This window comes from Bacillus rossius (genome assembly GCF_032445375.1).
Source record: "Bacillus rossius redtenbacheri isolate Brsri chromosome 4 unlocalized genomic scaffold, Brsri_v3 Brsri_v3_scf4_1, whole genome shotgun sequence".
Lineage (NCBI taxonomy): Eukaryota > Metazoa > Arthropoda > Insecta > Phasmatodea > Bacillidae > Bacillus > Bacillus rossius.
The window spans coordinates 3,811,640-3,836,626 of record NW_026962010.1 but is presented as its reverse complement, the minus strand read 5'-3'; the positions used below and the strand labels follow the sequence as shown (position 1 = coordinate 3,836,626).

The 24,987-nt window shown below is 38.3% G+C and overlaps 1 protein-coding gene across 1 annotated transcript in view; it reads left to right on the top strand.

The window, feature by feature from the left end:
• LOC134541709 (uncharacterized) overlaps window positions 1-24,987 on the top strand; it is a 95,605-nt gene that overhangs the window by 37,270 nt on the left and 33,348 nt on the right. Inside the window, exon 5 of the mRNA XM_063385355.1 lies at window positions 5,992-6,169. Coding sequence (XP_063241425.1) covers window positions 5,992-6,169 — 178 coding nt within the window. The remainder of the gene's footprint in view (window positions 1-5,991; window positions 6,170-24,987) is intronic.

The following is a 24,987-nucleotide window of genomic DNA, read 5'->3' as shown; positions in this document are numbered from 1 at the left end:
ATTGAAGTTAAACTGAGAACAACCGTCTTTCCAGTCTGAGTAACAGGACATTTTATCTTTGCAAAGAAGTTTAACGCTAATTCCTTGTGGATTTGTTGTTGACATCTTTGTTTAGCTAAACTTAAATTATTATGGCGTTTTTATCTATTCTTCCTAACAAGTTTCTTTCAAATATATTTAAAAACTTCTAGCATTCGCATTTATACAGCAACGATGTTATGTTAGCCAATTGTTACCGAGATTTAATTCACCTTTAGAACAGAAACTCACTATACATCCTTGCTTTCTAACACATTTTTAGTAACAGCAGCAAACATTTTGTGTGAGAAATTTTTAAACCTAATTTTAGGTTCTTTTTTAGTTGTATTAAAATTGAATTACAATAAACTTACAATTTTTATTGGTAAAACAAGCGCTCTCGTTTTGAATAAACTTAATTTACATATGGGCAGTATTGCAATATTTATATCAACTAAGCAGTTGTACAGCGACTTACGGTAAGTGTTGTGGGAACTGACCAAAACTTGACAAGCTGTAATTTTCCCGCGAGGCATGGTCAGATATGAGTGTCTAATATGACCCAGTTTTCAACATATGAGATTAAATCTCTATGTATAGGGCCATGTATTTTTGGTGAAAAATATCTGAACGCTCATAGACTAAAATAACGTATGCCCGCGCCAGCCGTTTCTTCCTTGTGATTGGCGGCCGTCTGCAGGAGAGGCCATTGCCTCGTTTGGCCGAGCTATTCTGCATATACACACATACATTGATACGCACAGAGTGTTTCAGTTCCTCATGGCCAAACTCTGGATATCAATTGCACAGTTCAAAATAATAAACAAAAAATGAATTATAGTAACTTTTATAAAATAAATCATTCGTTCATTAGGTAGGCTATTTCAAATTTCGTGTTTTTCCAACTTTTCGTTACAATACCGTATAAAGACGCTAATAATTCAATAGATACTTAAGCTTCAAAAGAGCCAACATTACCATTTGAAAAAGCATTAGATTTATTGTAAGATTTTTTTTTTCAATTATAAGTCACTTTAAAGGTTGGCCTACAACAGTCCAAACATTTTAAAGTTCCAACAAATGAAATTTTGAAATATATTGCATGTTTACCGGATTACTCGTTAAATTTCTCAAAATATTTATCTGATATACTTTACATCGGTATATCCCTTTAAGAAAATAATGTTGTAGTAATGTTATTAAACGATGATTCAGTGTTAGAAAACTCAATCCAAATTGAAAATTGTATTCTAAATTTTAATATTTATTTAATATTTAGATTTTTAATATAATTTTAATTTTCAATAGATAGAAAGAAATGAATTTCAAATCGTTAGTAAATTAAACAAGTTCTTCTTTTACTTCAGAAAAACGAAATTGGAAATGTTCACATTCAGAAATTAAATGGTACTCGCATTCCGTCGTTCTTAGTATTTCGTCTTATTCTTTTTTCTCTAAATGTGGACCTAGATAATCAAATAATAACAATAATAAGAGTTTTCAATATAATGTTCTACAAGGACGGAAAACTACACACAGCTGGATAAATAGGAATCTTTATGCACGAAGGCCAAATGAGATTTTATTGATTTTTAAATCCATTAGCTTAATCGTCTTTTTAAAACTTTCGTTTCGTAAGTTGCAGGTTATTTAGTTTAGAGAAGTAAAAAAAAATGCTATCTTTGTGTGTGTCATTAACGGATGTGAATTTTTTAGACGATAATGAAGTAGATATGGTTAGATTTTGCGAAAGTAATTTGGAGCGAGTTATACCACACAAAACATTGTAACGTCTTCGTGCCAGGATGGTCGAAAGATGTTTTTGTGACATGACGTATTTATTTTCAGACAAATCATTGTCGTTGTGTATTGCAACAGCTGCGTTCTCGATGGCCTTTTCAAGATCCTAGACCTGTCACTTCGTGGTTATCTGACGACTAGGCTGGACTGCAATGTCTTCATTTTCGAGAGATGTAAAAACTGTTCGTGGATGTCGCTTGTGTTGTACGCCATATCCTTCTTTCACTGATTCGCGTGGGACAAGCAGTTTGATTGCAAAACTGTGGATTGTTTGACGGCAGTGTTGATTGCAAATATTGTGCAATTTAACGATCTGTAATTTATAATTAGGGACCGGAAAAATCCATGGGTTCAATGACCTGTAGGATGAACTCCATAGTTCTACGTACACTCGGTCAAATGCCACCCACTCATTGGCTGCTGACTTGTGAGACGTTCCAGCGAAGAAGCCTGTGATTCGATAAAGCTTTGGTTGGGTGTTTCTCATTGGTCCAGAGTCATCAAGGTGAGTTGTGAGCCAATAGCAGAGGCAGCACTAAGGTTTAAGAATTGTACTTTAGCCTATCGCGAAATGAACTCGCGAATTTTTCCGGTCTCTATTTATAATTTACTGAAAAGCTGAGTATTATTGTTTGTTATTTCGGATCAAATAAAGACAAGACTGAAAACGATTTTTTTTTTTTAAGAACTATGGTTGAAAGTTATGGATTATGGGGGAAATTATGAGTCTTTCGCCATTTTTTTTTTATTTTCGTGTGTTTCAATGAGTAATTTTATAGTCTTTTTAATTAAAATTTAGTTAACCGTTGACTTTAAAAAATTTTATTTTAGAAAAAAAAACATTTTCATCAAAGTGGTTATATTGTCTTTTTTCTTGGGAAAAAGGGGGGGGGGGGGAATGGGAATTGGTTGTGGATTTTAAACGAAAATCGACGTGCTTTTTTTTTTATAATAATTTTGAAGTTTTAGTGGTTTTGGATGCCGTTCACACAGGCTACTACAAGTCAGATGCGTGATTTTATCCAACCCGGAAAGTGTCGTCGGTAAGAGGGAGGGGGGGATGGAGCGTGCGGGCAAACAGGTTCGTGATAGCGATTGTAAACAAAAACACCGTACCCCTGCAGTAAGCACCGTTGTCGCTGATGGGGGTTAGTGCGATGGAAAAAAAGAATTTGGAGTAGAGAGGGAGGAAGGATGGAAATTAATAATCCCTTATTCGTTATTTCAGACACACTCCCTTCCCCCTCCCTAATCCCGTGATGCGAACATGGCGCCGGACCGACACCGCGGAGAGACCGCGGTCGTGTCCGCGCGTGCGGCAGCGCCGTGCTGAGCTGTGCACTCCCGGTAGCGCCGTGCTGAGCTGTGCACTCCTGGTAGTGCCGTGCTGAGCTGTGCACTCCCGGTAGTGCCGTGCTGAGCTGTGCACTCCCGGTAGTGCCGTGCTGAGCTGTGCACTCCCGGCAGTGCCGTGCTGAGCTGTGCACTCCCGGCAGTGCCGTGCTGAGCTGTGCACTCCCGGTAGCGCCGTGCTGAGCTGTGCACTCCCGGCAGCGCCGTGCTGAGCTGTGCACTCCCGGTAGTGCCGTGCTGAGCTGTGCACTCCCGGCAGTGCCGTGCTGAGCTGTGCACTCCCGGCAGTGCCGTGCTGAGCTGTGCACTCCCGGTAGCGCCGTGCTGAGCTGTGCACTCCCGGTAGTGCCGTGCTGAGCTGTGCACTCCCGGCAGTGCCGTGCTGAGCTGTGCACTCCCGGCAGCGCCGTGCTGAGCTGTGCACTCCCGGTAGTGCCGTGCTGAGCTGTGCACTCCCGGCAGTGCCGTGCTGAGCTGTGCACTCCCGGCAGTGCCGTGCTGAGCTGTGCACTCCCGGCAGCGCCGTGCTGAGCTGTGCACTCCCGGTAGCACCGTGCTGAGCTGTGCACTCCCGGCAGTGCCGTGCTGAGCTGTGCACTCCCGGTAGCGCCGTGCTGAGCTGTGCACTCCCGGCAGTGCCGTGCTGAGCTGTGCACTCCCGGTAGCGCCGTGCTGAGCTGTGCACTCCCGGCAGCGCCGTGCTGAGCTGTGCACTCCCGGTAGCGCCGTGCTGAGCTGTGCACTCCCGGCAGTGCCGTGCTGAGCTGTGCACTCCCGGCAGTGCCGTGCTGAGCTGTGCACTCCCGGTAGCGCCGTGCTGAGCTGTGCACTCCCGGTAGCGCCGTGCTGAGCTGTGCACTCCCGGCAGCGCCGTGCTGAGCTGTGCACTCCCGGTAGCGCCGTGCTGAGCTGTGCACTCCCGGCAGCGCCGTGCTGAGCTGTGCACTCCCGGTAGCGCCGTGCTGAGCTGTGCACTCCCGGCAGTGCCGTGCTGAGCTGTGCACTCCCGGTAGCGCCGTGCTGAGCTGTGCACTCCCGGCAGTGCCGTGCTGAGCTGTGCACTCCCGGTAGCGCCGTGCTGAGCTGTGCACTCCCGGCAGTGCCGTGCTGAGCTGTGCACTCCCGGCAGCGCCGTGCTGAGCTGTGCACTCCCGGTAGCGCCGTGCTGAGCTGTGCACTCCCGGTAGCGCCGTGCTGAGCTGTGCACTCCCGGCAGCGCCGTGCTGAGCTGTGCACTCCCGGTAGCGCCGTGCTGAGCTGTGCACTCCCGGCAGCGCCGTGCTGAGCTGTGCACTCCCGGTAGCGCCGTGCTGAGCTGTGCACTCCCGGCAGTGCCGTGCTGAGCTGTGCACTCCCGGTAGCGCCGTGCTGAGCTGTGCACTCCCGGCAGCGCCGTGCTGAGCTGTGCACTCCCGGCAGTGCCGTGCTGAGCTGTGCACTCCCGGTAGCGCCGTGCTGAGCTGTGCACTCCCGGCAGCGCCGTGCTGAGCTGTGCACTCCCGGCAGCGCCGTGCTGAGCTGTGCACTCCCGGCAGCGCCGTGCTGAGCTGTGCACTCCCGGTAGCGCCGTGCTGAGCTGTGCACTCCCGGCAGTGCCGTGCTGAGCTGTGCACTCCCGGCAGTGCCGTGCTGAGCTGTGCACTCCCGGCAGTGCCGTGCTGAGCTGTGCACTCCCGGTAGCGACCTGCTACTGCATATTTACGTACTTTTCAACGAAGAATTTAACTTAAATAAACAAAAACTTCTTCATAATTTAAAATAACTAAATCTTTGTATAAACTACGCCGTATTTCGACTTCCGAGTTGAATGTTTCGTTCTAAACAAAGGTGGACAAAATAAGAGTGTTCCTTCTGTAGACTAAACCAATTATTGGTAGAGACCGGAAAAATTCGTGGATTCATTTCGTGATAGGCTAAAATTCAAACTTGTGTACATTTCTGCTGGTTCTGCTATTGTCTCGCGGTTTAACTGGAGCTCTCTGGGCCAATGAGAGACTATCGACCAAAGAAGCGTCGAATGACAAGCTACCGAGTGGAGACGCCTCACATTTTAGTACCCAATGAACACGTGTGTTTACTTGAGTAATGCAGAAGATATTTGAGGCTATCCTAGAGGTCATTGAATCCGCGAATTTTTCCGGTCCCTAATTATTGGATATTTTGTTAATATACTAATAATATTCCTTTGGATTAAAGTTCAAAGTAAGTGAACCCAGTGTCCGTAAATTTACGAAAATCCTTTAATAATTTGTAACCAGCCTTCTTCGTTCATTGAAGGTAAACATTTTTAACAGTGTAGTAACTAGGCCTATGAACATTCAACAAGTGAAAAACTTTATAAAATTTTATAAGTTTTTTTTTTAAATATAGTTTTGGCGCCGGAGTATACACAGTATTTCATTTGGAGGGGTGGGGGGTAGAACCGCTTTGTCCGCTGTTTGATTTCAATTTCTTTCCATTTTTTGGTGGGAATAATGGACTTTATTGGGAGGGGGGGTAGGAAGTATACCCCCCTTTCATCTTGCCTCCAGCAATCGCCCTGGTTGTAGCGTTATTACAATTACCTCCATAGTGAGGGGCTTTTTAATACCAGCCCCACCCTCATCTCTGCCATGAGGGATCTACGCTCGTGCAATTTTTTTTCCTAACAAAATTAAAACTAAGAATATTTGTTTGTAAGGGTTCTGGGTTGGACAAGACTCTAAGTGCGCCTAATCATGCTGGGTTTCAGCCATGCAGACAGTGTAGTTAGGGTATTGGCCAGCCGTGGCAGCGACTGATGCCAGGACACAGACAGCAGAACAAAGCAGATCGTTGCAGGCGGTGCTGACCTTGATGCGCCAAGCCGGCTGGACTTCGTTCCTGGCGGCGCACACCGGAAGCGCCGACGCGGCCCGGAAGACGAAGGCGCTGCTGCAGATGGCGGCCGGAAGTGACGTGTGCCCCTCAGCGCCGGCCTTGCAGCTTCCCGCGGAGGACTTGGGCCAGCTGCAGCAAGGTGAGGAGCTGTTAACACGGGTAGTGTAAACTGGATAGCAAATAGGGCAAGTAACCGATTACTAGGGACCGGAAAAATTCGCGGGTTAATTGACCTCTAGGATGGACTCCACAGTACTTAACAAACTCGGGGTAATGACACCTGTTCATTGGCTGCTGATTCGTGAGAAGTCTTAACCAATTTGTCCATTATTCGGCACTTTCTTGGTTTAGGTTTTTCCATTGGCCCGAAGTTCCCCAGATAAAATGTGGGCCAATCGCAGAAGCTGTACGAAGGTAAAAGTTTTTGGATGTCAGTCTATCGCGAAATGAACTCGTCGAATTTTTCAGGTCTCTGCCGATTACACGGGTAAAATAAACTGACAAGGGCAAGTAACAGATTATACGGAAAGAGTAAACGGCAACTAGGGCAAATTACACATTACATGGGTAGAGTAAACGGGATACCAACTAGGACAAGTAGCAGATTACATGGGTAGATTAAACAGGATAGCAACTAGAGAAAGTAACAGATTACACGAGTGGAGCAAACGGGATAGCATCTATGGCAACAGACTGTACGGATACAGTAATCGGGATAGCAACTAGGGAGAATAGAAAACACGGGTGGAATAATGGGATAGAAACTAGGACAAGAAACAGATTATATGGTTATAGTAAACGGGATAGCAACAAGGACAACAAATATCATACGGGTAGAGTAAACGGGATAGCCACTAGGGCAAGTATCAGAGTATATGGGTAGACTCCCTTAGTAGGCACAACATCTCATGCGTTCAATTTGTTTGTAAGTCTTATAATTTTTTTCTAAAACTTTTATTTGAACCTATTTTTGATCATACAAATAATTCCTGCAAGGAGTTGAAAAAACAGGGGGAGAAATAAAAATATAATAATTTCCGTATCATTTACCTTATTAAATCAGTTCTTTTTTTATTGTAAAAATTAAAAATATTATTTACAACTTTTATCTAAAACAAATTTTTATACAATAAACCATTACTGCAAAGTGTGGAAATTACAGGGGTTGAAAGACAAAAACATTAATAATTCCCTTATTAAGTACACTATCAAACTGTTTGTTGTCATAAATATTATCTAAAACTTTTGTCCGAAACAGTTTTTTGATACAACAAACCATTGATGCTAAGGATGAAATAAACAGGAGTTAAAGGACAAAAAACATTCCTAACACTCTTATTAGGTAACCTGTAAAATCTATAATAATTAATTATAAATCTTATAAAAATTTGGTCTGAAATAATTTTTGATAAAATGGACCATTACTACAAGGTGTTGGGAAAAAAACAGGGATTGGAATAAACAAAACTGCTGTGCCATGTTCACAATTAAATCAGTTTTTATTTATTGTAAAACTTTAAAAATATTATCTACAACTTTCGTGTGAAATACGTTTTTTTATACAACCAACAGTTACTGCGGGGGGTGGAAACTTGTTTGGTTGGTATTCTATCAAATCCATTATAATTTATTGTAAAAATTCTAAAAATTATCTAAAACCTTTCGCTAAAACAATTTCTGATTAAACGTACTATTGCAGTAAAAACATAGGTTTAAATTAAAAAATTTAAAACTTCTTTACTATAAATTTCGTTGGAATATATTTTAAACCATTTTAGAATTTTCTTAAACCTTTATGCGACTGCGTATTAGTTCAAGGGATGAAAAATAGTGTTTGAAAGTCAAAATGTTCTTAAATACATAAATAGGCATAATATTACATTCGCTCTTAGCTATTCAATGCCGGCTGCATTGAATTAAAAACCTTCGTAGCATTTTCGCTGCATGGAATATGGGAAAAATAAATTATTTTTTTTTAATCATTTTGGAATATTGGACAAACATTTGGGTTTGTAATGTATATTAAGTTCTTAAATTGTTCCAGAACTTTATAGAAGTTTGCAGAACATTTCCAGAAGGAAAAGGTACTTTGAAATCTACCTAGGCCCGTAGGCTGTGTTAAAAGGGATTTTTTTTTCCCGTACCTTCAATACATTCATTTATAAATTACGTTTCCCTAATGGAATTTCGCTTAGCCAAATTCCTATCATTTTAGCGGTATTTCTTCAATGTAATGTAATTATATTTTCAGTATCTATATCAAAATCATTTATCACCTCAATTCAAGTATGTTAAATCAACTTATTTTTGCAGTTTCATATTACAATGTATGTTTTTTTTAATTATTTAATCAAGAAGGCTACTATAAATTAGTGAACTGCTAAACGCACGTTCGTACAACATAACGCAAGAGACTTGTAAATCCCGTTTGTCATTGTTATGGAAGAGTAATCATCCCAGCACATTTGCCTGGACTCAGAGAAGTCGTCGAAAATATGTCAGTTTGACTGGGCCAAAATTCAAAATCGGGTTCCGTCTTAAAACGTTTAAATCCACATTTCTTGGTAATTTTTTTTTAACTTTTTACAGCTGCTGGGCAATACGATGCGATAACTCTACAGAATTTAACGAAAATTGCAACGCTCAGGAGTAGGGCACTCAGTAGCAGAGAGTATTGAGCGCCCCACTCCTCACTCTCGTACAAACTTTAGTGAAGCGACACTGCAGTGCTGCCTTTTTCGTTACGTTGGAGACAACAAAGAGTTTTTAAAAATCCATTTATAATTGTTAAAATTTGTATACTATTCATATTATACGTGTAGTAGTATATAATAGTATGTACTGGATCAGGCTTCAGGCTGTGGATTGAAGATTGTCGGTGTCCGCCATCTTGGATTCTGACGTCACGGCGGCCATCTTGGATTGTGACGTCACGGCGGCCATCTTGGATAAGCGTAACGGGACACAGCGTAACGTGACACTTTTTCGTGCATGCAGCCGGCATAACGGGACACAGTGTAACGTGACACTTTTTCGTGCATGCAGCCGGCGTAACGGGGCAAAATGTAATGGAACATAACGTAACGGGACAAGTAGATCACGGCGGCCATTTTGGATCCGCCATCTTGGATCCACCATTTTGGATGACGTAATTTGTGTTCTAGAAAATTCCGGTGATGTGTTTTCCGACATTTTGAATGATGACGTCACCGTTGCAATTTTTGTTACGGCCGCCATCTTTAACTTTTTTATTTATTATCCGATTTTAACGAATTTTTTTTCTTTTCCACTGGAGGCCGCCATCTTGGATACCGTCGACTTTGTTTCTGTCGTTTGTTCCTAGAGAGCGCCAGCGTCGCTCTGTCTCATCACATAAGGTCGATGTTCCATTACCTACCATAGCTATTATGAACCTTATCGACATTTTAAATTTTATTTTTTATGAAAAATATATTGGAAACGCTGTGATTCGAACCATCGCAGCTCTGATCCCTAGGTTGGAAAACATACGCCTTTAACCGCTCGGCCATCGAGACATTTACCAGACCGAAGATTAAATAAGGTATATACAACAATAACATGCATATTTGGACTTGTAATTTTTTTTAATTTAAAGTAATAATAGCACCACCTGTTCGAGACAGACCTACCATCTTGTCATTTGGCCGCCATCTTGAAAATCCATAATTTTTATGCTAGAGATGCGGGAAAAAGTTCAAAATTCAATAAATAAATTGACAATAAATATAATGATTGATTATATCGATTCCCGTTCTTGGTTACAAACCGGTGAGGGTAAAAAATAAAAAAAACATCAGATCCTTCCTCCACAGAAGCCACCTACAGACCGATCTACCGTCACCAATACCAAGGTTCATATATCGTCAGCTGATATAACGTCATGTCCGCCATCTTGTCTTCATACGCTGGAGACCACCATCTTGTTTTCGTCGGCTAGAGTGTGCCGATACCATGTTAGTATAATTATCTGGTCACCACACCATTGACATTGACCTTTGACCTTGACCTTGAAATTTGACCTTGACCTTGAAATTTGACCTTGACCTTGAAATCTGACCCTAACCTTGAAATTTGACCCTAACCTTGAAATTTGACCCTGACCTTGAAATTTGACCTTGACCTTGAAATTTGACTTTTACCTTGAAATTTGACCTTGACCTTGAAATTTGACCCTGACCTTGAAATTTGACCTTGACCTTGAAATTTGACATTGACCTTGAAATTTGACCTTGACCTTGAAATTTGACCTTGACTTTGAAATTTGACCTTGACTTTGAAATTTGACCTTGACCTTGAAATTTGACCTTCACCTTGAAATTTGACCTTGACTTTGAAATTTGACCTTGACTTTGAAATTTGACCTTCACCTTGAAATTTGACCTTGACTTTGAAGTTTGACTTTGTCCTTGTCGACCATCATGGACCCGACATTTAATGTTCAGTAGATGCTACCAGGAGCTACCACCTGCTGGAGTACGTCATCTTGTGTGTGTACTCATATTATAGAGTACATTTCCATCTGGATAATTTCATTCTAACCCGCTACAGTGCAGTAAACATTTATTACCGAGGTGCCCCCCACCATATTGAAATTCGGACGCCATCTTGAAATCATGTAATAATGTAGCTAGAAAAGTGGGAAAAAAATCCAAAATTCATCAAAAAAATCACTCATTAATTTACATATCGATTCGATCCGCTCCAGTCCTTGGTTCGATCCTCGATCGTTGCAATAATGTTTAATTTTATGAAAAAATAATAACTTCAATAAGCCACGTTCAACATTCTTAAAGAGACTTTAAAACCTCTACTACCATCATCCTATAAGCCATCAAGACCACCATATTGAAAATTCGTAATAATTAAACTAAAAATTCAGGAAAAAGTTAAAAATTCATTAAATAAATTTGCAAACAATATACTGATTAATTAGGTCGTCTAAGGTCCTTCGAACGATCCTGGACGAAGCTAAAATAAATTTAATTTAAATACCAGAAAAGCGTATGGTTCGAGAAATAAAACACCACAAAGTCTTTTACAAACATAATATTTATTACACAATTTCTATCCTACTACAGAATCACTTGCGAAAGCCAGCAATCTTATAAACATTTAGCCCTGCATAGACGTGCAACGACTACTTCTTAGCTCCAAATGGCTCCAAATGCTCCAAACGGCCTTCAAATGGTTCCAACAGCTCCAACAACCTCCAAATGCTTGACAGCTCCAAATGGCTCCAAATGCTCCAACAGCCTCCAAATGCTCCAACAGCCTCCAAATGGCTCCAACAGCTCCAAATGCCCCAACTACCTTTTCTTTCAACAGCTCCAATGATATTGGGACACAATGCTACGAGTCTAAGAGACTACGAGGCTACAAGGCTACGAGTCTAAAAGGATCTAGCTGGTTCCGAGTTAAACATGGCTGAGAGACTGCATGACTAAAACACCGCATGGCTACGAAACTAAATGTCTATGAAGCTACATGGATACAAGTCTACTCGGCTCCAACACGCAATGTACACAGAGTACACACAGGAAAACGTAATGTACACACAGGAAAACGAAAAGTACAAACAGGAAAACGAAATGTACAAACAGGAAAACGAAATGTACAAACAGGAAAACGAAATGTACAAACAGGAAAACGAAATGTACAAACAGGAAAACGAAATGTACAAACAGGAAAACGAAATGTACAAACAGGAAAACGAAATGTACAAACAGGTAAACGAAATGTACAAACAGGAAAACGAAATGTACAAACAGGAAAACGAAATGTACACCCAGGAAAACGAAATGTACACACAGGAAAACGGAATGTACACACAGGAAATCGGAACGTACACACAGTACACACAGGAAACGGAATGATCTCACATACAGTAGCGGAAACACAGGCTTATTTGGAAATCAGGATACAGGAAATAAATCATACTTTTTTTTAATATAAATAATTCATTTTATTTTTCATTAGTACACACATGACAGTTAATCAAATGATTATTGTATGTAGCCAGCGTTCCGAAGTTCTTACAGTATGGGCGATACTTCCACGATATGCAAGTAGTTTCCTCTACGAACAGATGCCACCATCAGTCTTAGCCGGTCAACCAATATTTTTGGATCTTCCCATGATGTGGAATCAATCTCTTCTGCCACCATCTTCATTGCTTGTTTATTATAAATATATTGATCTCTGGTGTCTTCCGTTTTAACACCATCCTCAGGGTTACTTTCATCATCTAGCCAGCGATCATCACAAGCTTGATCAGATTTATTTATTATAACACGACGTTTCCATTGCTTCGGTCTCAGGACACCACCACATTCTTCGATCTTGTCAGCTTTAGGTTCTGCATCACAGTCTATGCCTTTGTAAACAGCCTCAGAGTCACTGTAGCAATCACCGTAGAAGACAACGTCTTCACCCAGATTACTGCAAGAACTCAATATCGTTGATGTCGAAGTGTCTTCATCGCCTGTATGCTTCCTATTTAGGAGTCCACCATTTATACAAAGTATGGAGGATCTGCTAAATTTAGGCTTGAATGTATTCTCACTTTTCACAGTGTTGATACCTTCATTAGTTTCAGTCTTCCCGATACCATCAACATCCTTCAATATTTGTTTCTCGTCACGATCGGTGTGCTAAGGCTTCCATCTTTTCTATATTCATAATATTATTTGTCTTTAAATCTCCGCGTCCGTGTCACTATCACAGATGTAAATCATCATCATAGCTGTCATCAATATTGTCATGAGCTGCATCAATATAACTCATTTTATGATATCGTTTCCACATTTCAGTTGTCAGTGATTTACCACAATCTATGATCTTGTGAGCTCCATTCTCATTTTCTGTAAAAGCCTATGAGTCCAGTTTTATTATTTAATCCTTCAACCCATCATCACAAACTCAATTAAATAATTGTAGTATATAGAAAAAAAATCATCAAAGTTCCTTTCATTTAATCTTGGAAACCGTATCATCCTTTCCACCTATAGTAGGTATAGTTTCTTGAGCCCAAGAGTCTTTCATTATATATACCATGCAGTGTTCTTTAAGAGATGTAGTATACCACCATTTCTACATACAAATTCATCCTATCATTAATTTGTTTACACATTAGAAAAACCTTCACGCTATTTTTACGTGTTTTATTAAATTACCACTTCGACTAAAATAATTACCACACATAGTAATTTCTACAAAGGACACTTTGTCCAAGACATTTTAACCATAATCTGTCTGAAAACAGCCATGTCCTATCTATATCACAAAGTAAACGAGGGTTAGTGGAGATAGGTCAAACAAGTGCTAGTCACTCATAGGGTAAGAACCATGTGTTCGATACCTATCTCAGTCAATGTAGCATCTATGTATTTTTATTACCTCATGTAGAAAAATATGTTCCAATGCATACGAATTTAAACTTATTCACGTACGACTAGTCAAAAGTACATAAATTCAAGCACGCCAACCGCAAAAAAAAATTCTCAATGATAGAGGCAGAGACTTCTCGATCGAGACACGCCTACCATCACCTGCAAATGAACATTGACCCCTCGCGCGGGAATTGCAAGCTTGCAGAATGCTGCGACACTCATATGTTTTGCTCAAGACATGCATACATCTCATCACTAGCCTTCCAACTCAGTACACGTAAAACTCCAGTGAAATCATAATCAAGCATATGTAAAGTACTTGCTGGAACTACTTCAAAGTATACATCACCGAACCAGAGCAGAAAATCAGCCTACGAATGTATATCTTGCTACCTACAAAAATAAATGTGTAGCACATATACGAGAGGAGTCGAACTTTACATACCATACTCAATACTCTGATAATTATAAGCGGCAAAATATTTTAAATCATGACCCCGGCTAGTATACATTTTTTTCGTGAACCCTAAATTCATGTTAGTAATCAGTACGAATGTGCGAGTAATTCGGACGAATAATCGCTTACCAAGTATCCAGAATCTTACTGTTACAGCCCAGCCAGTGCACCAGATTACTTCGAAGTGTACGCAATTGATTAACATTATTCAATTTTTTAATATCACCTCCGTAGTGTACACCAATATATGACAGGTTACGATTTAAGACCATAGATTTCCCACAAGTATGTTATGTTTATTTCGGGAGAGTAATAAATTATTATTTTAGAAATAATAAATCAAGTTCCTATCAGATTTGCTCTAATGTTACGGCATTACCTGTACCTGCACTTTACCAAAACATCTCCCATAAAAATCTTAAGAATGCAGATGGCATACTCAGACTGAAATAATTTTAGCAAAAAAAAAACTGTCTTCAGCATTATTGGTAAACAAAATAATACTCACAAACAAGACAAAACGGACATTACAAATCCGACCTAAATTACGTGCCACATGTAGTTTATTACATTAAGATAAACGATGTAGGTTAAGAAAAATTAATAAAAAAATTCTTTAATTCAATAATTTATTTTAAATTGTACATGCATACACAATAAAATCTGACACTGTATGTATATATATCGTATACATTTTCTCAGTCCTTGCAACATTCATTTCTATTAAAATAAATTATTATATTTCGTTTTAAGAGTGACAAAATACAACTAATTCATACAGATCACGATACATCAGATCAGGAGTGTAACACCTTAGAGGACCAGAGATGATGCTAGAAACCCATCTTTACAAAATTTATAATGTTTTTTCAAGTAAAATTTTCGTGTAACCTGTACACCGCACTTCTCACACAGAAATTTTACACGGTCAAGATTTCTTCTGCATCCATGCTTTTCATGGATGCGTGTACTTCGTAGTCGCTCAAATCGTTTACCACAGTAGCGGCACTGATACAGATATTCATCGCAATTATCATCGCTTCCTCGATGTTCAACTTGCAAATGAACTTTGCTTTTACAATGCCTAATCAAATTACTTTTGTTTGTGAAATGTACACCACATGGGTCACACGGAAATGTCACACGATTAGCGTTTCTTCTACAGACATGATTTTCATGTCTTCTTGCATGTTGACGGTATTTAAAACTTTTGTCACAGTAACAGCACCGATGTTCGTTAGTCGTTCTTGAATCACCAGTCATTGAAGTTTCCATCGAGGACGAAACGAAGTTCGTAGAGTTTTCCTGTGTAGCCAGCACCACCGGCATTAAAGTCTCTCCTGCTGACGGTATCACGACTGTTGAAGTCTCCTCTTGTGATGACGTCGTCGTCGTTGCCGACGGGATCTGCACCTTCTCCGCCATAGCTGACGTCAGGGTTCCCGAGGTCGATGGTACAACATCCATCAAGTTCGTCGTTTTAGATGGTAAAGATGCCATCGAGTTCACAAGAACAGGTAATTACGCGTCTTATGCACCAGAAGAATCAAACTAGGTGATCCTTACACCGTCGTCGTCGCCAGTAACAAACTGAGCGACCTGCTGTCTAGGACTCGCTTATATACATGCACCGGTTGGATTAATACGCTAGTCAAATCAAGAACCATTTACTATAATACTCGAGTCAATACATCATCCAATGTTATTACTAAAAAAAATTAGGAATTTCAAGAAATAAAAGTTTAAATTATATATATTGAAACAAATAATCTCTCATTCTACATACACGGTTCATTTAGACTTACTAGAAGGATTAAGAGTCTCTGAACAATGGAACTTTCAGAAACCAAACATAGTTTCAACTACTCAAATTTAAATTTTATTATGTACAGCTACACATAACCTCCAACTGACTCCAAATGTCTACAACACATTTCTAAAATAATTTATACGATACCGGGCTAGGTCCAAAGTCAATTATTTTTGTACCTCTCATCTACAGTTCAGGAGTCCTTCAGTGTTGATATAGCTACAGACAAGACATGTCCAGTACCATACATCTTCAAAGCCTTCAGAGTCGATCCTTGTTAAGCCTTATGACAAAAGTCTCCGAAACAAGAGTCCTACTCTATAAGTTTACTATACACTTTTATGCTTTTCATAGCACACATCGATAAATATCTTCGTAAATAACCCAACATATTATCAGACCACTAGCATTCGATTTATGCACATACAGTAGGACACCAACATATCCATCAACACAAGTCCATTCTACATTAAGCTCCTCACTTATTTTCATCAGTCTACACTCAGCACACAAAAACTAAATGAAGTCAATTAACAACTTAGTATTTATATACATCCAGTCATTTAACAGCATACCGATGGCTAGTTAAATAATATTGACAGTGATCATGTTAGCTACGTTTAAATTTATATAGGACCAGGGACCCATTGAACCTTCAGAACCGAGCTACACATACTCAGTGCTGGATGCAAGTTAATACTACACTTATTTGCCATCACTCATTTTCCATAATCGACTCTCTATTCGACACCCATTTTACATAATCGAAACACATTTTCCATCATCGACACACAATTCAACACTCATTTTCCATCACCGACACACAATTCAACACTCATTTTCCATCATCGAAACTCAATTCGTCACTCATTTTCCGTCATCGACACTCAATTCAACACTCATTTTCCGTCATCGACACTCAATTCAACACTCATTTTCCGTCATCGACACTCAATTCTACATACTCTTTCCTTCTTCAACACTCATTTTCCTTCATCTAAATAAAATAAAATGTAAACTTTCCAACACCCACACACACACACATAGATATTAAATAAGTCATCCGCAACTCAATTCTTTAATGTAGACAACACATGAACTTTATTAGGACATGAATAACGACACATTTTAATATCAATTTTTAAAATTATATTTATATCAAAAATACAAAAGTATAAAATTTCATCAGTCAATACACATTACTAACTTATTATATATACCCTGAAATTCTAAGTTCATCAAGAATAGTCCACGTTTCTTTGATAACTGATACAATTTCGTCATCTTGCGAAACAAGTAAAAGTCGCAACCTGTTCGTTAACACGTTCGGGTCTTTCCACGATATATAATCAATTTCACTTGATGCCACCATCTTCTTCGAATGTTTGCTGAACATATTCTGAAAATCGTTGTAATAATGATTATGATAATTTGTATCATCATCATCGGTTCTGTTCACATCTTTATCAAACACACTGACATCTTCATCTTGCATATCCCAGTATTTCGAATTTTTTGACATTGGAGTACCATCCTTGGTATCAAGCTTACTTGCTAATTTTCCAAAAAAATATTCCAAAGTCCGTAGAAGTCTACTATAAGACGACTTGTCACTTTTTCTGGAGATGTTACTTTCATTATCTTCTACCTTACTTATGTATATCTTCAACACCAGTTAAGCTATTTCCTTCCTCAAGACCTGGAGATATTTTAACACAATCGCTTTTAAGACTAGGTAGATCAATTTCATTGTAAGACATACTGTCCGCGAGCATAGCGTCTCCATCTACGTACTTTATCTCCTGCGCGAGCTTGGCTTTACAAGTTTTATCGTGTCTTTTTAAATTCTCTCTTCGTGTCAACAGTCTTCCACACTTGCCACAAATTAGTATTTGACGGTATGGGCTTTTAACACATTCGTTCTTTTCATGTCTACGAGCATTAAAGATGTTATCAAAGTATTTGCTACAGTATGTACAATGTCCTCCAGATCGAGATCGATATTTGTGTATCGTACCTTCACTAGTCTGTACGTACTCCATAATGGTTGAATAGCAACTAAAGGTATTTTTTAGGTACTTCGTATTTTCATGTATAAACATTCATCAATTATTTACGAAAAAAGATTTTTTTTTCTCATTTTGAAGAAAAAATCATGTTCCACGTAGTTTTACTACCCACCTTCATATTTCCTCATATGTTATGTTGTAAAAGCAACCAAAGTTGGTTGTAGGTTATGGAATGCTCACTCACGATCTCTTGAAAAAGGTGTACCTCCCTAGATCTCAAGAGGAAGAACATTGACCTTATTTAAAAATTAGTGAATAATATCATGGTCTAGCAAGAATCACAAGATAATCTATTCTCATATTAGCAACCATCATGTATCAGTTGTCTGTGTAAGCAGTCAATGTTTTGTGTGGGATGCAGGATGCTCCCTTACGATCGCAACAGAAGGAGGGCTTTGCTAGAACACAAGGGGAAGGGAAATCTTCGTGTGTGATAGCGTTTCTCAGTTTTTTCATGACGTAGTAATCGTCTGATTAATGAACTTTTGTTTTTGCCTGATTTCTACCTGTTAAAATTCTTTTTTAAGTGTTGATTTGATAATATGACTTCGGAAATTTATACGAAACTCTGAATAAAATTACCTCTCTTAGACACCAAGAACAATACAGTTTGTCCTTCATGTTAATGCTTATCAGCTGTCTCAAAGCATATTATTTGTCTGAGTAAGGTTATTATTTTTTAAATCCACCTGATAAAAATATTGTAAGTGGTGATTTATTGACAGAATTTTACTAATTAAATGTAACTCTGAATAGAAATGACATGACTCATTAAGTAAAAAATTCTTCATGCAGAGATAGATTTCTCACAAATAATCAGGAGCACTCGGAGAAAACCTTCAGATGTCTAGCCAGGAATAATCAGAAACACTTGGAGAAAGCCATCAATATATTAACAAGAATAATCAGAAGCACTCGGAGAAAACCATAAGATGTCTAGTCAGGTATAATCTGGAGCACACGGAGAAAACCACCACAAGTTTTCTTTCATATCATAAAATTTCAGGAAAAAATAATAATAAATAAAAATTAATTAATAAAAAATTAAAAATAAAATACAAAAAATACATAAACAGATTCTGCTAGCTTGTGAACTTCTCATTGTTGAGCAAAGATATAGTTCTAGTACAAGCCAGAATTTTATGTATTTTTTGTATTTTATTTTTAATTTTTTATTAATTAATTTTTATTTATTATTATTTTTTCCTTCTGTTGCGATCGTAAGGGAGCATCCTGCATCCCACACAAAACATTGACTGCTTATACAGACAACTGATACATGATGGTTGCTAATATGAGAATAGATTATCTTGTGATTCTTGCTAGACCATGATATTATTCACTAATTTTTAAATAAGGTCAATGTTCTTCCTCTTGAGATCTAGGGAGGTACACCTTTTTCAAGAGATCGTGAGTGAGCATTCCATAACCTACAACCAACTTTGGTTGCTTTTACAACATAACATATGAGGAAATATGAAGGTGGGTAGTAAAACTACGTGGAACATGATTTTTTCTTCAAAATGAGAAAAAAAAATCTTTTTTCGTAAATAATTGATGAATGTTTATACATGAAAATACGAAGTACCTAAAAAATACCTTTAGTTGCTATTCAACCATTATGGAGTACGTACAGACTAGTGAAGGTACGATACACAAATATCGATCTCGATCTGGAGGACATTGTACATACTGTAGCAAATACTTTGATAACATCTTTAATGCTCGTAGACATGAAAAGAACGAATGTGTTAAAAGCCCATACCGTCAAATACTAATTTGTGGCAAGTGTGGAAGACTGTTGACACGAAGAGAGAATTTAAAAAGACACGATAAAACTTGTAAAGCCAAGCTCGCGCAGGAGATAAAGTACGTAGATGGAGACGCTATGCTCGCGGACAGTATGTCTTACAATGAAATTGATCTACCTAGTCTTAAAAGCGATTGTGTTAAAATATCTCCAGGTCTTGAGGAAGGAAATAGCTTAACTGGTGTTGAAGATATACATAAGTAAGGTAGAAGATAATGAAAGTAACATCTCCAGAAAAAGTGACAAGTCGTCTTATAGTAGACTTCTACGGACTTTGGAATATTTTTTTGGAAAATTAGCAAGTAAGCTTGATACCAAGGATGGTACTCCAATGTCAAAAAATTCGAAATACTGGGATATGCAAGATGAAGATGTCAGTGTGTTTGATAAAGATGTGAACAGAACCGATGATGATGATACAAATTATCATAATCATTATTACAACGATTTTCAGAATATGTTCAGCAAACATTCGAAGAAGATGGTGGCATCAAGTGAAATTGATTATATATCGTGGAAAGACCCGAACGTGTTAACGAACAGGTTGCGACTTTTACTTGTTTCGCAAGATGACGAAATTGTATCAGTTATCAAAGAAACGTGGACTATTCTTGATGAACTTAGAATTTCAGGGTATATATAATAAGTTAGTAATGTGTATTTACTGATGAAATTTTATACTTTTGTATTTTTGATATAAATATAATTTTAAAAATTGATATTAAAATGTGTCGTTATTCATGTCCTAATAAAGTTCATGTGTTTTCTACATTAAAGAATTGAGTTGCGGATGACTATTTTAATATCTATGTGTGTGTGTGTGGGTGTTGGAAAGTTTACATTTTATTTTATGTAGATGAAAGAAAATGAGTGTTGAAGAAGGAAAGAGTATGTAGAATTGAGTGTCGATGACGGAAAATGAGTGTTGAATTGAGTGTCGATGACGGAAAATGAGTGTTGAATTGAGTGTCGATGACGGAAAATGAGTGACGAATTGAGTTTCGATGATGGAAAATGAGTGTTGAATTGTGTGTCGGTGATGGAAAATGAGTGTTGAATTGTGTGTCGATGATGGAAAATGTGTTTCGATTATGTAAAATGGGTGTCGAATAGAGAGTCGATTATGGAAAATGAGTGATGGCAAATAAGTGTAGTATTAACTTGCATCCAGCACTGAGTATGTGTAGCTCGGTTCTGAAGGTTCAATGGGTCCCTGGTCCTATATAAATTTAAACGTAGCTAACATGATCACTGTCAATATTATTTAACTAGCCATCGGTATGCTGTTAAATGACTGGATGTATATAAATACTAAGTTGTTAATTGACTTCATTTAGTTTTTGTGTGCTGAGTGTAGACTGATGAAAATAAGTGAGGAGCTTAATGTAGAATGGACTTGTGTTGATGGATATGTTGGTGTCCTACTGTATGTGCATAAATCGAATGCTAGTGGTCTGATAATATGTTGGGTTATTTACGAAGATATTTATCGATGTGTGCTATGAAAAGTATAAAAGTGTATAGTAAACTTATAGAGTAGGACTCTTGTTTCGGAGACTTTTGTCATAAGGCTTAACAAGGATCGACTCTGAAGGCTTTGAAGATGTATGGTACTGGACATGTCTTGTCTGTAGCTATATCAACACTGAAGGACTCCTGAACTGTAGATGAGAGGTACAAAAATAATTGACTTTGGACCTAGCCCGGTATCGTATAAATTATTTTAGAAATGTGTTGTAGACATTTGGAGTCAGTTGGAGGTTATGTGTAGCTGTACATAATAAAATTTAAATTTGAGTAGTTGAAACTATGTTTGGTTTCTGAAAGTTCCATTGTTCAGAGACTCTTAATCCTTCTAGTAAGTCTAAATGAACCGTGTATGTAGAATGAGAGATTATTTGTTTCAATATATATAATTTAAACTTTTATTTCTTGAAATTCCTAATTTTTTTTAGTAATAACATTGGATGATGTATTGACTCGAGTATTATAGTAAATGGTTCTTGATTTGACTAGCGTATTAATCCAACCGGTGCATGTATATAAGCGAGTCCTAGACAGCAGGTCGCTCAGTTTGTTACTGGCGACGACGACGGTGTAAGGATCACCTAGTTTGATTCTTCTGGTGCATAAGACGCGTAATTACCTGTTCTTGTGAACTCGATGGCATCTTTACCATCTAAAACGACGAACTTGATGGATGTTGTACCATCGACCTCGGGAACCCTGACGTCAGCTATGGCGGAGAAGGTGCAGATCCCGTCGGCAACGACGACGACGTCATCACAAGAGGAGACTTCAACAGTCGTGATACCGTCAGCAGGAGAGACTTTAATGCCGGTGGTGCTGGCTACACAGGAAAACTCTACGAACTTCGTTTCGTCCTCGATGGAAACTTCAATGACTGGTGATTCAAGAACGACTAACGAACATCGGTGCTGTTACTGTGACAAAAGTTTTAAATACCGTCAACATGCAAGAAGACATGAAAATCATGTCTGTAGAAGAAACGCTAATCGTGTGACATTTCCGTGTGACCCATGTGGTGTACATTTCACAAACAAAAGTAATTTGATTAGGCATTGTAAAAGCAAAGTTCATTTGCAAGTTGAACATCGAGGAAGCGATGATAATTGCGATGAATATCTGTATCAGTGCCGCTACTGTGGTAAACGATTTGAGCGACTACGAAGTACACGCATCCATGAAAAGCATGGATGCAGAAGAAATCTTGACCGTGTAAAATTTCTGTGTGAGAAGTGCGGTGTACAGGTTACACGAAAATTTTACTTGAAAAAACATTATAAATTTTGTAAAGATGGGTTTCTAGCATCATCTCTGGTCCTCTAAGGTGTTACACTCCTGATCTGATGTATCGTGATCTGTATGAATTAGTTGTATTTTGTCACTCTTAAAACGAAATATAATAATTTATTTTAATAGAAATGAATGTTGCAAGGACTGAGAAAATGTATACGATATATATACATACAGTGTCAGATTTTATTGTGTATGCATGTACAATTTAAAATAAATTATTGAATTAAAGAATTTTTTTATTAATTTTTCTTAACCTACATCGTTTATCTTAATGTAATAAACTACATGTGGCACGTAATTTAGGTCGGATTTGTAATGTCCGTTTTGTCTTGTTTGTGAGTATTATTTTGTTTACCAATAATGCTGAAGACAGTTTTTTTTTTTGCTAAAATTATTTCAGTCTGAGTATGCCATCTGCATTCTTAAGATTTTTATGGGAGATGTTTTGGTAAAGTGCAGGTACAGGTAATGCCGTAACATTAGAGCAAATCTGATAGGAACTTGATTTATTATTTCTAAAATAATAATTTATTACTCTCCCGAAATAAACATAACATACTTGTGGGAAATCTATGGTCTTAAATCGTAACCTGTCATATATTGGTGTACACTACGGAGGTGATATTAAAAAATTGAATAATGTTAATCAATTGCGTACACTTCGAAGTAATCTGGTGCACTGGCTGGGCTGTAACAGTAAGATTCTGGATACTTGGTAAGCGATTATTCGTCCGAATTACTCGCACATTCGTACTGATTACTAACATGAATTTAGGGTTCACGAAAAAAATGTATACTAGCCGGGGTCATGATTTAAAATATTTTGCCGCTTATAATTATCAGAGTATTGAGTATGGTATGTAAAGTTCGACTCCTCTCGTATATGTGCTACACATTTATTTTTGTAGGTAGCAAGATATACATTCGTAGGCTGATTTTCTGCTCTGGTTCGGTGATGTATACTTTGAAGTGGTTCCAGCAAGTACTTTACATATGCTTGATTATGATTTCACTGGAGTTTTACGTGTACTGAGTTGGAAGGCTAGTGATGAGATGTATGCATGTCTTGAGCAAAACATATGAGTGTCGCAGCATTCTGCAAGCTTGCAATTCCCGCGCGAGGGGTCAATGTTCATTTGCAGGTGATGGTAGGCGTGTCTCGATCGAGAAGCCTCTGCCTCTATCATTGAGAATTTTTTTTTGCGGTTGGCGTGCTTGAATTTATGTACTTTTGACTAGTCGTACGTGAATAAGTTTAAATTCGTATGCATTGGAACATATTTTTCTACATGAGGTAATAAAAATACATAGATGCTACATTGACTGAGATAGGTATCGAACACATGGTTCTTACCCTATGAGTGACTAGCACTTGTTTGACCTATCTCCACTAACCCTCGTTTACTTTGTGATATAGATGGGACATGGCTGTTTTCAGACAGATTATGGTTAAAATGTCTTGGACAAAGTGTCCTTTGTAGAAATTACTATGTGTGGTAATTATTTTAGTCGAAGTGGTAATTTAATAAAACACGTAAAAATAGCGTGAAGGTTTTTCTAATGTGTAAACAAATTAATGATAGGATGAATTTGTATGTAGAAATGGTGGTATACTACATCTCTTGAAGAACACTGCATGGTATATATAATGAAAGACTCTTGGGCTCAAGAAACTATACCTACTATAGGTGGAAAGGATGATACGGTTTCCAAGATTAAATGAAAGGAACTTTGATGATTTTTTTTCTATATACTACAATTATTTAATTGAGTTTGTGATGATGGGTTGAAGGATTAAATAATAAAACTGGACTCATAGGCTTTTACAGAAAATGAGAATGGAGCTCACAAGATCATAGATTGTGGTAAATCACTGACAACTGAAATGTGGAAACGATATCATAAAATGAGTTATATTGATGCAGCTCATGACAATATTGATGACAGCTATGATGATGATTTACATCTGTGATAGTGACACGGACGCGGAGATTTAAAGACAAATAATATTATGAATATAGAAAAGATGGAAGCCTTAGCACACCGATCGTGACGAGAAACAAATATTGAAGGATGTTGATGGTATCGGGAAGACTGAAACTAATGAAGGTATCAACACTGTGAAAAGTGAGAATACATTCAAGCCTAAATTTAGCAGATCCTCCATACTTTGTATAAATGGTGGACTCCTAAATAGGAAGCATACAGGCGATGAAGACACTTCGACATCAACGATATTGAGTTCTTGCAGTAATCTGGGTGAAGACGTTGTCTTCTACGGTGATTGCTACAGTGACTCTGAGGCTGTTTACAAAGGCATAGACTGTGATGCAGAACCTAAAGCTGACAAGATCGAAGAATGTGGTGGTGTCCTGAGACCGAAGCAATGGAAACGTCGTGTTATAATAAATAAATCTGATCAAGCTTGTGATGATCGCTGGCTAGATGATGAAAGTAACCCTGAGGATGGTGTTAAAACGGAAGACACCAGAGATCATAATATTTATAATAAACAAGCAATGAAGATGGTGGCAGAAGAGATTGATTCCACATCATGGGAAGATCCAAAAATATTGGTTGAC